At 43.7% G+C, this 13734-nt stretch overlaps 1 protein-coding gene and 1 long non-coding RNA gene across 2 annotated transcripts; both read left to right on the top strand.

Annotated features, from left to right (window-relative positions):
* Positions 1 to 6556: 6556 nt before the first annotated feature.
* On the top strand, positions 6557 to 7750 carry LOC111610812. Its single transcript, XR_002753786.1, has 4 exons — positions 6557 to 6744; positions 7141 to 7202; positions 7291 to 7439; positions 7667 to 7750. It is a non-coding gene; the product is annotated as an uncharacterized LOC111610812 (long non-coding RNA).
* Positions 7751 to 8313: 563 nt separating this feature from the next.
* LOC111611083 (mucin-5AC-like) lies at positions 8314 to 12288 on the top strand (the record flags this gene model as incomplete). Its single annotated transcript, XM_023346709.1, has 7 exons — positions 8314 to 8547; positions 8639 to 8703; positions 8890 to 9074; positions 10282 to 10733; positions 11014 to 11075; positions 11151 to 11299; positions 11428 to 12288. Coding segments are annotated over 7 exons (1236 nt in total), but the record flags the coding sequence as incomplete, so codon positions are not given.
* Positions 12289 to 13734: the final 1446 nt, after the last annotated feature.

Genomic DNA, 13734 nt, shown 5'->3' with positions numbered 1-13734 from the left:
CCAACCACAACCACAGCTGCTCCAACAACAACCACAGCAGCTACAACTACAACCACAGCTGCTCCAACCACAACCACAGCAGCTACAACCACAACTACAGCTGCTCCAACCACAACGACAGCGGCTCCAACAACAACCACAGCAGCCACAACCACAACCACAGCGGCTCCAACCACAACAACAGCGGCTCCAACCACAACCACAGCTGCTCCAATAACAACCACAGCTGCTCCAACAACAACCACAGTAGCTACAACCACAACCACAGCTGCTCCAACCACAACCACAGTAGCTACAACCACAACCACAGTAGCTACAACCACAACCACAGCGGCTCCAACAACAACCACAGCTGCTCCAACTACAACAACAGAGGCTCCAACCACAACCACAGCTGATCCAACCACAACCACAGCAGCTACAACTACAACCACAGCTGCTCCAACCACAACGGCTCCAACCACAACGGCTCCAACCACAACCACAGCGGCTCCAACCACAACGGCTCGAACCACTACCACAGCAGCAACAACTACAACCACAGTGGCTCCAACGACAACCACAGCGGCTCCAACCACAACCACAGCAGCTACAACTACAACCACAGCAGCTACAACCACAACCACAGCAGCTACAACCACAACCACAGCTGCTCCAACCACAACCACAGCTGCTCCAACAACAACCACAGCAGCTACAACTACAACCACAGCTGCTCCAACCACAACCACAGCAGCTACAACCACAACCACAGCTGCTCCAACAACAACCACAGCTTCTCCAACTACAACCACAGCGGCTACAACCACAACCACAGCAGCTCCAACCACTACCACAGCAGCAACAACTACAACCACAGTGGCTCCAACAACAACCACAGCGGCTCCAACCACAACCACAGCAGCTACAACTACAACCACAGCAGCTACAACCACAACCACAGCAGCTACAACCACAACCACAGCTGCTCCAACTACAACAACAGAGGCTCCAACCACAACCACAGCTGCTCCAACAACAACCACAGCAGCTACAACTACAACCACAGCTGCTCCAACCACAACCACAGCAGCTACAACCACAACCACAGCTGCTCCAACAACAACCACAGCTTCTCAAACTACAACCAGAGCGGCTACAACCACAACCACAGCAGCTACAACCACAACCACAGCGGCTCCAACAACAAACACAGCTGCTCATACCACAACCACAGCTGCTCCCACCACATCCACAGCGGCTCCAACCACAACCACAGCAGCTGCAACTATAACCACAGCAGCTACAACCACAACCACAGCAGTTACAATCACAACCACAGCGGCTCCAACAACAACCACAGCAGCTACAACCACAACGACAGCGACTCCAACCACAACCACAGCGGCTCCAACCACAACCACAGCTGCTCCAACCACATCCACAGTGGCTCCAACCACAACCACAGCAGCTACAACTACAACCACAGCTGCTCCAACCACAACCACAGTAGCAACAACTACAACCACAGCGGCTCCTACAACAACCACAGCGGCTCCAACTAGGACAACAGAGGCTCCAACTACAACTACAGCTGCTCCAACCACAACCACAGCAGCCAAAACCACAACCACAGCAGCTACAACTACAACCACAGCTGCTCCAACCACAACAACAGCAGCTACAACTACAACCACAGCTGCTCCAACCACAACCACAGTAGCTACAACCACAACCACAGCTGCTCCAACAACAACCACAGCTTCTCCAACTACAACCACAGTGGCTCCAACAACAACCACAACCACAGCTGCTCCAACCACATCCACAGCGGCTCCAACCACAACCACAGCAGCTACAACTACAACCACAGCAGCTACAGCCACAACCACAGCAGCTACAACCACAACCACAGCGGCTCCAACAACCACAGCTGCTACAACTACAACCACAGCAGCTACAACCACAACCACAGCAGCTACAACCACAACCACAGCGGCTCCAACAACAACCACAGCTTCTCCAACAACAACCACAGCGGCTCCAACCACAACCACAGCAGTTCATACCACAACAACAGGTGCTCCAACCACAACAACAGCAGCTCCAACCACAACCACAGGGCCTCCAACCACAACCACAGCAGCTACAACCACAACCACAGCGGCTCCAACCACAACCACAGTAGCAACAACTACAACCACAGCGGATCCTACAACAACCACAGCGGCTCCAACCACAACCACAGCAGCTACAACCACAACCACAGTAGCTACAACCACAACGGCTCCAACAACAACCACAACAGCTACAACCACAATGACAGCGACTCCAACCACAACCACAGAAGCTACAACCACAACCACAGCGGCTCCAACAACAACCACAGCTGCTCCAACCACAACCACAGTAGCTACAACCACAACCACAGCGGCTCCAATCACAACCACAGCTGCTCCAACCACAACCACAGCAGCTACAACCACAACCACAGCGGCTCCAACCACAACCACAGTGGCTACAACCACGACCACAGCAGCAACAACCACAACCACAGCGGCTCCAACAACAACCACAGCAGCTACAACCACAATGACAGCGACTCCAACCACAACCACAGAAGCTACAACCACAACCACAGCGGCTCCAACCACAACCACAGCTGCTCCAACCACATCCACAGCGGCTCCAACCACAACCACAGCAGCTACAACTACAACAACAGCAGCTACAACCACAACCACAGCAGCTACAACTACAACCACAGCGGCGCCAACAACAACCACAGCTGCTCCAACCACAACCACAGCTGCTCCATCTACAACCACAGCTGCTCCAACCACAACCACAGCGGCTCCAACCACAACGGCTCCAACCACAACCACAGCAGCAACAACTACAACCACAGTGGCTCCAACCACAACCACAGCGGCTCCAACCACAACCACAACAGCTACAACCACAACCACAGTAGCTACAACCACAGCCACAGCTGGTCCAACTACAACCACAGCTGCTCCAACCACAGCCACAGCTGCTCCAACAACAACCACAGCAGCTACAACCACAACGACAGCTGCTCCAACCACAACCACAGCAGCTACAACCACAACCACAGCTGCTCCAACTACAACAACAGAGGCTCCAACTACAACTACAGCTGCTCCAACCACAACAACAGTGGCTCCTACAACAACCACAGCAGCCAAAACAACAACCATAACCACTGCGGCTCCAACCACAACCACAGTAGCTACAACTACAACCACAGCTGCTCCAACCACAACCACAGTAGCTACAACTACAACCACAGCTGCTCCAACCACAACCACAGTAGCTACAACCAGAACCACAGCTGCTCCAACAACAACCACAGCTTCTCCAACCACAACCACAAGTGTTCTAACTACAACAACAGAGGCTCCAACCACAACCACAGCTGCTCCGACCACAACCACAGCGGCTCAAACAACAACCACAGCAGCTACAATCACAACCACAGCGGCTCCAACCACAACGTCTCCAACCACAACCACAGTAGCTACAACCACAACGGCTCCAACAACAACCACAGCTGCTCCCACAACAACCACAGCTTCTCCAACCACAACCACAGCTGCTCCAACTACAACCACAGCTGCTCCAACCACAACCACAGCGGCTACAACCACAACCACAGCGGCTCCAGCCACAACCACAGCAGCAACAACTACAACCACAGTGGCACCTACAACAACCACAGCGGGTCCAACCACAACCACAGTAGCTAAAACTACAACCACAGCTGCTCCAACCACAACCACAGTAGCGACACCTACAACCACAGCTGCTCCAACCACAACCACGGCGGCTCCAACAACAACCACAGCTGCTCCAACAACAACCACAGCTTCTCCAACCACAACGACTCCAACAACAACCACAGCGGCTCCAACCACAACCACAGTTCCTCCAACCACAAAAACAGCTGCTCCAACCACAACCACAGCAGCTCCAACCACAACAGCAGCAGCTCCAACCACAACCACAACAGCTACAACAACAACCACAGCAGCTACAACTACACCCACAGCAGCTCCAACCACAACAACAGCTGCTCCAACTACAACCACAGAGTCTCCAACCACAACCACAGCAGCGCCAACCACAACAACAGCTGCTGTAACCACAACCACAGAGGCTCCAACCACAACTACAGAGGCTCCAACCACAACCACAGCGGCTCCAACTACAACCACAGTGGCTCCAACCACAACCACAGAAGCTCCAACCACAAGCACAGCAGCTCCGACTACAACCACAGAGGCTCCAACCAAAACAACAGCTGCTCCGACCACAAATCCAGCGTCTCCAGCTACAACCACAGCACCTCCAACCACAAGCACAACAGCCCCAACCACAACCACAGAAGCTACAACTACAACAACAGAAGCTCCAACCACAACCACAGCTGCTCCAACCACAACCACAGCTGCTCCGACTACAACCACAGAGGCTCCAACCACAACCACAGCTGCTCCAACCACAACCACAGCGGCTCCAACCACAACCACAGTGGCTCCAACCACAACCACAGCTGCTCCTACCACAACAACAGTAGCTCCAACTACAACCACAGCTGCTCCAACTACAACCACAGCGGCTCCGACCACAACCACAGCGGCTCCAACCACAACCACAACAGCTACAACCACAACCACAGTAGCTACAACCACAGCCACAGCTGCTCCAACTACAACCACAGCTGCTCCAACCACAGCCACAGCTGCTCCAACAACAACCACAGCAGCTACAACCACAACGACAGCTGCTCCAACCACAACCACAGCAGCTATAACCACAACCACAGCTGCTCCAACTACAACAACAGAGGCTCCAACTACAACTACAGCTGCTCCAACCACAACAACAGTGGCTCCAACAATAACCACAGCAGCCAAAACAACAACCATAACCACTGCGGCTCCAACCACAACCACAGTAGCTACAACTACAACCACAGCTCCTCCAACCACAACCACAGTAGCTACAACTACAACCACAGCTGCTCCAACCACAACCACAGTAGCTACAACCAGAACCACAGCTGCTCCAACAACAACCACAGCTTCTCCAACCACAACCACAAGTGTTCTAACTACAACAACAGAGGCTCCAACCACAACCACAGCTGCTCCAACCACAACCACAGCGGCTCAAACAACAACCACAGCAGCTACAATCACAACCACAGCGGCTCCAACCACAACGTCTCCAACCACAACCACAGTAGCTACAACCACAACCACAGCGGCTCCAACAACAACCACAGCTGCTCCCACAACAACCACAGCTTCTCCAACCACAACCACAGCTGCTCCAACTACAACCACAGCTGCTCCAACCACAACCACAGCGGCTCCAGCCACAACCACAGCAGCAACAACTACAACCACAGTGGCACCTACAACAACCACAGCGGGTCCAACCACAACCACAGTAGCTACAACTACAACCACAGCTGCTCCAACCACAACCACAGTAGCGACACCTACAACCACAGCTGCTCCAACCACAACCACAGCGGCTCCAACAACAACCACAGCTGCTCCAACAACAACCACAGCTTCTCCAACCACAACGACTCCAACAACAACCACAGCGGCTCCAACCACAACCACAGTTCCTCCAACCACAAAAACAGCTGCTCCAACCACAACCACAGCAGCTCCAACCACAACAGCAGCAGCTCCAGCCACAACCACAACAGCTACAACAACAACCACAGCAGCTACAACTACACCCACAGCAGCTCCAACCACAACAACAGCTGCTCCAACTACAACCACAGAGTCTCCAACCACAACCACAGCAGCGCCAACCACAACAACAGCTGCTGTAACCACAACCACAGAGGCTCCAACCACAACTACAGAGGCTCCAACCACAACCACAGCGGCTCCAACTACAACCACAGTGGCTCCAACCACAACCACAGAAGCTCCAACCACAACCACAGCTGCTCCAACCACAACCACAGCAGCTCCGACCACAACCACAGCGGCTCCACCTACATCCACAGCTGCTCCAACCACAACCACAGCTCCTCCAACCACAACCACAGAAGCTCCAACCACAAGCACAGCTGCTCCAACCACAACCACAGCAGCTCCGACTACAACCACAGAGGCTCCAACCACAACAACAGCTGCTCCGACCACAAATACAGCGTCTCCAGCTACAACCACAGCACCTCCAACCACAAGCACAACAGCCCCAACCACAACCACAGAAGCTACAACTACAACAACAGAAGCTCCAACCACAACCACAGCTGCTCCAACCACAACCACAGCTGCTCCGACTACAACCACAGAGGCTCCAACCACAACCACAGCTGCTCCAACCACAACCACAGCGGCTCCAACCACAACCACAGTGGCTCCAACCACAACCACAGCTGCTCCTACCACAACAACAGTAGCTCCAACTACAACCACAGCTGCTCCAACTACAACCACAGCGGCTCCGACCACAACCACAGAAGCTCCAACCACAACCACAGAAGCTTCAACCACAACTACAGCTACTCCAACCACAACCACAGCTGCTCCAACTACAACCACAGCGGTTCCAACCACAACTACCGCTGCTCTAACTACAACTGTAGCAGCTCCAGCATTAATAAGACAACTGACTTTTAAGTCTGATGAAGTATTCACCTCTGATTTGGGAGACCCATCATCATCAGGATTCCAAACACGCTCTGGACACATAATTAATCGTGTATGTTTACATTTGTTATTCACTTAACAGTGTTCATTGTAATTTTTATAAAAATGAATTCTGCTTCATAAATTAATATCTTTTTATATGAATATAAATATTTTGTGTATCTCTTCAACTTGAAGATGTGAGTTAAGTTTTATTCTAAATTAAAAAAAATACTAATGTATCTTATAAATATTATAATATGTGTTGCTTACCTAGAATGTAGTCTTAATTTTCCTCAAACATCACACTATATACTTTCATTCTTTTTCATTTACAGGAGTATGTAGAATTTCTATTGAAATCAATACAACAAAATATACTAATTATAATAATGTTTATATCTAGTGATATCCAGAAAAATCCATTTTTTAAACTTGTACACTTAACATTCTTAATTTCTCCACATAGCTTGACCCACTTTTCAGAAGAGCTTTCCCCTCATTCCAAAAGACTGGAGCTATGAGATTCAGGTAATTTCTTTGTAGTTTGCTCAAGAAATTATAAACTTTGTAGGAAGGCACTTGTAGACAATAACTAATTATGCTAATACATTTGCAGTGCTGGATCAATTATCAACTCTGTGGACCTTGAATTTCAGTCATCATCTTCTCCTAATGATACGCTAATTGAAGACATTTTGGTTAATGAGGCTTCAAACATCACGGAATTCAATGTACTAGCAGACACGGTTGCTATTAGTGACCCAGGTAAGAGGAATAAACTAATTTAAGAAAATTGAATATTTATGCAAAGGACAAATGAAAACAAACACTGTTCAATAAATATGAAGGAATTAGTTGGATCAACAAAACATTCTAAAAATCTTTTTGAGAACTTATAACTTCTAAGCTTTTTGAGAACAGCTTAGAAGAACTGAAATCTTTTTCAGTTCTTCTAAGCTGTTCACATTTGGTAAATGCAATAAATATTACAGCACCTTCAACCACAACAACAATGGCTCCAACCACAACAACTGCTCCATCCACAACTACAGTGGTTCCAACCACAACCACAACAACTCCAACCACAACCACAGCTGCTTCACCTACAACAGCGGCTCCAACCACAATCTCAGAAGCTCCAACCACAACCACAACTGCTTCACCTACAACAGCGGCTCCAACAACAACAATGGCTCCAACCACAACAACTGCTCCATCCACAACTACAGTGGTTCCAACCACAACCACAGAAGCTCCAGCCACAACAACAGTAGCTCCAACAACAATTACAACTGCTTCAACTACAACTACAGCAGCTACAACCACAACAACAGTAGCTCCAACCACAATAACAACTGCTTCAACTACAACTACAGCAGCTACAACAACAACAGTAGCTCCAACAACAATAACAACTGCTTCAACTACAACTACAGCAGCTACAACCACAACAGTAGCTCCAACAACAATTACAACTGCTTCAACTACAACTACAGCAGCTACAACCACAACAACAGTAGCTCCAACCACAACAACAACTGCTGCAACTACAACTACAGCAGCTACAACAACAACAACAGTAGCTCCAACCACAATAACGACTGCTTCAACTACAACTACAGCAGCTCCAACAACAATTACAACTGCTTCAACTACAACTACAGCAGCTACAACTACAACAACAGCTGCTCCAACCAAACCAAAGGCTACTCCAACAACACCAACTACTCTTGTGACGACTACGACTACAACAACTCAAGCTCCTCCTCCAGTGTTTGTTGTTGCAGCAACTGTGGTTGAACCATTTGTTGAAGAGCTAAATGACAGAAGTAGTGTGCAGTTCAAAGCTCTTGAAGTAAAAGTGATAGCAGTGGTGAGTGGTCCATTCAAAATCCTTTATTATTTAAATTGTTTAATCTGAGGATTATTTTACAATGAATTTTAACATGTTTTCTCTTCTACAGTATGATATCATCTACAGCGCAAGATATGGAATTCTCTTCATCCGGAGTTTTATCATTTCCTTCAAGTATGTAAGCTTTTGACTTTATTAGTCAAGTTCATCTACTTGTATGTTTTATTTACGTTTATAGTGGTAATGACCAACTAGGAACAAAATAATCTGAAAGACATATTACACATAATTTATTATTTCCACCACATACATAGAATTTTAATATTTGAAATCAGTTTGAGTGTTGATCTCTTTTTTCAGACCAGCCTTCACCAGATTTCGAATGAATGGTACTCAAGCAGAGGTTGGCGTAGAGTTCAATAAAACCACACCAGCTGAGACAATCCCAAAGGCTGAAGATGTTCAAGCAACACTGAAGGAGGCTGTGAATAACCCCAACATCACTTTGAATGTCACATTCGACGTGAATTCCATTCAAATAATAAGTAAGAACAAAGTGTTTGAAACACATAAAGCCATATATTTAAGGTTACTCAAGTAATTTTACTTCATAATTATATTTCTAATTATCCTAATTCTCTGCGGAGTAGCATGACACTAAGTATCTCTAATTTTGTAATTAGGCAGATGATTCATACAATTCTCCTTTTATATCTTATCAGTCACGTACACGGTGCCTTCCACCCATCTCTCTCCTGTAGGATCTTCTCTAAGTTTCTCTCATCTCTGGTTAATTGGTACCTCTGTCCCTAAATCAAACCCGGTTCAAAGGAGTTTCGGTTGGACAAGGAAGAAAAAAACATCTTCCCTGAAACCTCCGTTATCAGTTCCATAAGTATAACACCTGCTCAGAAACCTTCATTATCAGTTCATTCTTCCCTGTAAATAAGCGAAAGTTTTATTTTCCAAGACACCTGGTAAAACAAGCCCCTTGTTTTACACTTTGCTCCATACAAAGGGTCTGGACCCTGGGTTACTGAGAAATTATTGATTGCAGGAGTTGTGGATTTTGCTGATGTTTGAAAAGATTGGATTTGACTTTACAGAGTCGCTAACGATTGGCCATGTAATGAGCCAGTTCAGTGAAGCTTCCTGGGGACTAGGGAACTACATCTTTGCCAGCGGTTTCAAACTTGAACACAATCCACACTTCCTGTAAACGATCATTACTCTATAGCCGGGGGAGCAGGCCTTCTGTATGAAGTGAGTACAGAACAGGGGACTGGTTTTTACCAAGCTAACCTCCCAGTGGAACATGACTGGAAAACTTCCAAGCAGAGTGAGAAATTTTGAGAATCTTTGTCATCGCTAATTATCTTTAAAAATATGATTTAAAAACAATTATTTCATTCATTGTTATTTTTATCACCATAAAGAAAAAGCAGTTGACTTAATTTTAAAACAATAAATCAAGCAATTCCTGTCTTTATTTGTCAGCACATTAGTAACTAAAAAGAAAATTCAATGACCAAAATATGCACAGACTGATTAAAAAAACAAAAACCACTAACTACATAGTTTATTTTTATTGTGATAAATATTAAGTTGATTACTTATTGCTTTCACTTTACCAAATAATTATTAGTTAATGTATTGTAATGGTAAAGAAAAATGATCAATTTTACATTTCACTTTTTTGTTGTTTTTCTGCACACTAATACGTTGCTTTCAATGCTTGTCTTTGTTTGGCAGGTGTACCTGCAACTTCAGCCCCAGTAGTTTTGCAAAATACAACAACTACAACTAATGGAACTACTGCAAACATCACTACCGGAGTGGCAACAACAACACCTGGAACGTCAACTGCCAGCAATGCAACAACTACAACTAATGAAACTGCTGCAAACATCACTACCGGAGTAGCAATAACAAAACCTGGAATGTCAACTGCCAGCAATGCAACAACTACAATTAATGGAACTACTGCAAACATCACTACCGGAGTGGCAACAACAAAGCCTGGAACGTCAACTGCCAGCAAAGCAACAACTGCAGCAGTTACAACCATTACAACAAAAACCACAACTGTGGTGCAAACAGTAAGGCAGCTGACCTTTAGGTCTCCCGGAGAGACCTTTACAGCTGATTTACTCGACTCGACCTCAACAGCATTTAAAAACCGAGCTGCACTTTTAAAGTCAACTGTGAGTAATTTTCTTTGAAATTTGTAACAGCCAAATGATCACAACATATTTTCTACACTTGTTAAGCAATGTGGCAAGACTTTTTTTTTTGTCAAAAAATAAATGTACATTTTTATTGAGATTCTACTTAAATATATTTCTTGTTCTGTATGTTTGGTATGAATAATTTCCACAATGTTCTAAATGACACAACTTTGTTTAGTTGTGTTATTTACACATTGAGCATTGTTATTTACACTCTTAGCATCGAGATTTGATTCAAACTTTCTTCTTTCTTCAGCTTGAACCATACTACAAGCAATCATTTTCTTCATTCAGTGATCTAACAGTGAAGTCTTTCAGGTAATTCGTTTACAATATTCTAAAAAATTTTTTTTTAATTCTTTCAACTCACATCATATGTTTTCTGTTGTACAGAAGCGGCTCAATCATCAATGAAATGGAGCTTCGATTTGTATCTGCATCTGCTCCTACTGGCTCCGAAATTGCACAAGTTTTGGTCAAGGCGGCTTCAAACATCACTGCCTTCACCATTGATGCTGCTAGTATTTTCGTCGATGGCACACGTAAGCTACAATAAATTCAGATATCAAGATAAATACCTACATAAACAAAAATTATAAAATACATTTAAAAACCGTTTTATTATCAAACATTTTGTTGACGTCGTGTTTTGCTTTCTCAATGTTTACAGAAGTGTCAAGTGGAGTAAGCCACAAGATCAGTCTCATCATGGCTTTCTGCATGGTCCTGTTGTCATGGATGCTGTCAAGCCAACACTAACATCTCTGCTAATTTCTAGTGGATGATCTGCTTAAACATTATTCTAAGTGGAAACCACCCAAGACATCATGAGAGGGCATTTTGTTTAAGAGATATAATTAGTCAACATTTTCCAAGCATGTTTCAGCAAATCATCAGTCAAAAACTTAAATACTGGTAAAACCACATTTATTATTTGTACTACTTGTGAGGATGTTAGTAGGATATTGTTACTTTGGCAGCAAAATCCTGGATCCAGTCTATGAAGAAAACAACTTGTGTACTTCCTGCGTCTATTGAGAGAGTTATTTATGTTGTCTAAAGAAGTGATGTAGGATTTAAAACTTTTTCTCTCAAAGTAACTGCACTTTATTCTTATAGAAAGTTTAATTATTGTGTTCATTATTTATATACTGTATATATATTTGAAATACTAATGAAGGAATTGCCTGAATGACTGATGAGTGGGTGACACAATTTATGCCAGAATCCTCTATAAATGAATGTTGTGGGATAAAAGAAATGTAGAACGTCTGAAACCTTTGTGATTATTTAGTTTTTCTTTTCAATATAAACATATCAATGAGATCGATTGTTTCTGTATTCAGTATGCTCTTAAGTGTTATGCAAGCTTATTTCCGTGTAAATAATGAAGAAATTTAATTATATACAATATGAACATTAAATTACATTCATATGAGATTATTGCAATATTTATCTTTAGGGTGAAAGATGTGTTAAATGGCATAAAATGCAATGTAGCTGTTTCCAATAAAGAAATTAATATGTAAAAGTATTGCTTCTATTCTATTCTGAGCAATAAATACACCACTGAGCAGTTACTCATTGGGCTGAGTGACAAAGCTGAAAAATAAAATCTCAGATTTTTTTCATACTAAATCTGATGTCTGATTTAAATTTTAAAAATTTATCTTGCTTTTTCTTTTCTGTTTTTTTTTTAAAGGAAATTACAAATCACATAAAGCATTTCCAAAGACATGCTTTTATTTTAATCATCTCTTCTTGGAATTTATATGAATTCAAGGTCCAAATAAATACAAGCTCTAAAGCATGTTTGTAAAACAATATGGTAGGTCTTGGACGGGCTGACATAGCCCTGAAGTATGGAAGACCAAAAAAATAAAAATGTTTCTAAATCTATGAATGCATTGATAAAATTGATTTATTGTCAACCCTAGTTTTCTCTTTCTTTTTGATACAGAGAAAAAGAACATTTTCTTTTTATGCTTAAAAATGCACCATAAGTAGTTAAAAAAATAACTTGTGCTCTTCGTAATATGTAACATACATCCTATGAACATCACATATTTACATCATATTGCAAGAAGTATCATTAAAATTTTTACTTTTGATATGAGCTTGTTAGAATCACCAGAGCCACAGTTACATAATTTCATTTGTCATTTTTGTGTCATAATCAAACAGTTCATTTAAAAATGGTCTGATTTCAAACTGCTTTTCCTCCATCATTTACACTGTTAATACTTTTAATAATAATTTTACACATCCCTACTAGTCGCGCCAATAAGCTTAAACATTACTGTACTTGAGCAGAACTTGCTTTCCTTTCATTTGGTGCATGCCTTAAACAAAAAAGCAGTTTCATGAGACATATCTTAGCAAAAGTAAGCAATTCTAAAAAAAGCACTGATTTCCACAATGTCTCGACTTTTCTTTGGGGCCCTTCATATTGCTTTCATGTCAACTTTGTGAGCAATCACAGTGTCTGGCAGACTAGCTGTTTTAAAATATCAAATTTGTACATAGCATTGTATTTATAAATGACAGACACCATTTTTAAATATTAAATCAAATAATCTGATCAGGTACTCAGTACTTGAGTAGCCCTTTAAAGACCTTTTAAAGACTAAGATCATCACCCACTATGATGTAGAACATAGTAAAGTACCAAATGTCACAGCAGGCTAAGCAGGTAGAAAATAGCAGCAGAATAACAAAGCTTGTGCACAAACAATAAGTCTCACTTTACCTTAAACTAGGTGTGTCTGTCCCTCATGCATTTTTTTTATTTTGTTTTCCTTCACTCTGTGAAGTTACTCACAGTGGGTAGGGTATCCAGAAATTTTACTCCAGCAAGAGTGGTGATAATAATAAGAAGAATAATAATAAGAATAATAATTATGATGATTTACTTTGTGGTGCTGACGAGTTGTGTGTCTGACCAGGTGGTCTTAAACCACACAGGACACGTCCGAAC

Source organism: Xiphophorus maculatus, chromosome 14, assembly GCF_002775205.1.
Source record: "Xiphophorus maculatus strain JP 163 A chromosome 14, X_maculatus-5.0-male, whole genome shotgun sequence".
Classification (NCBI taxonomy): Eukaryota; Metazoa; Chordata; class Actinopteri; order Cyprinodontiformes; family Poeciliidae; genus Xiphophorus; species Xiphophorus maculatus.
This window is presented reverse-complemented; position numbering and strand designations above follow the sequence as displayed.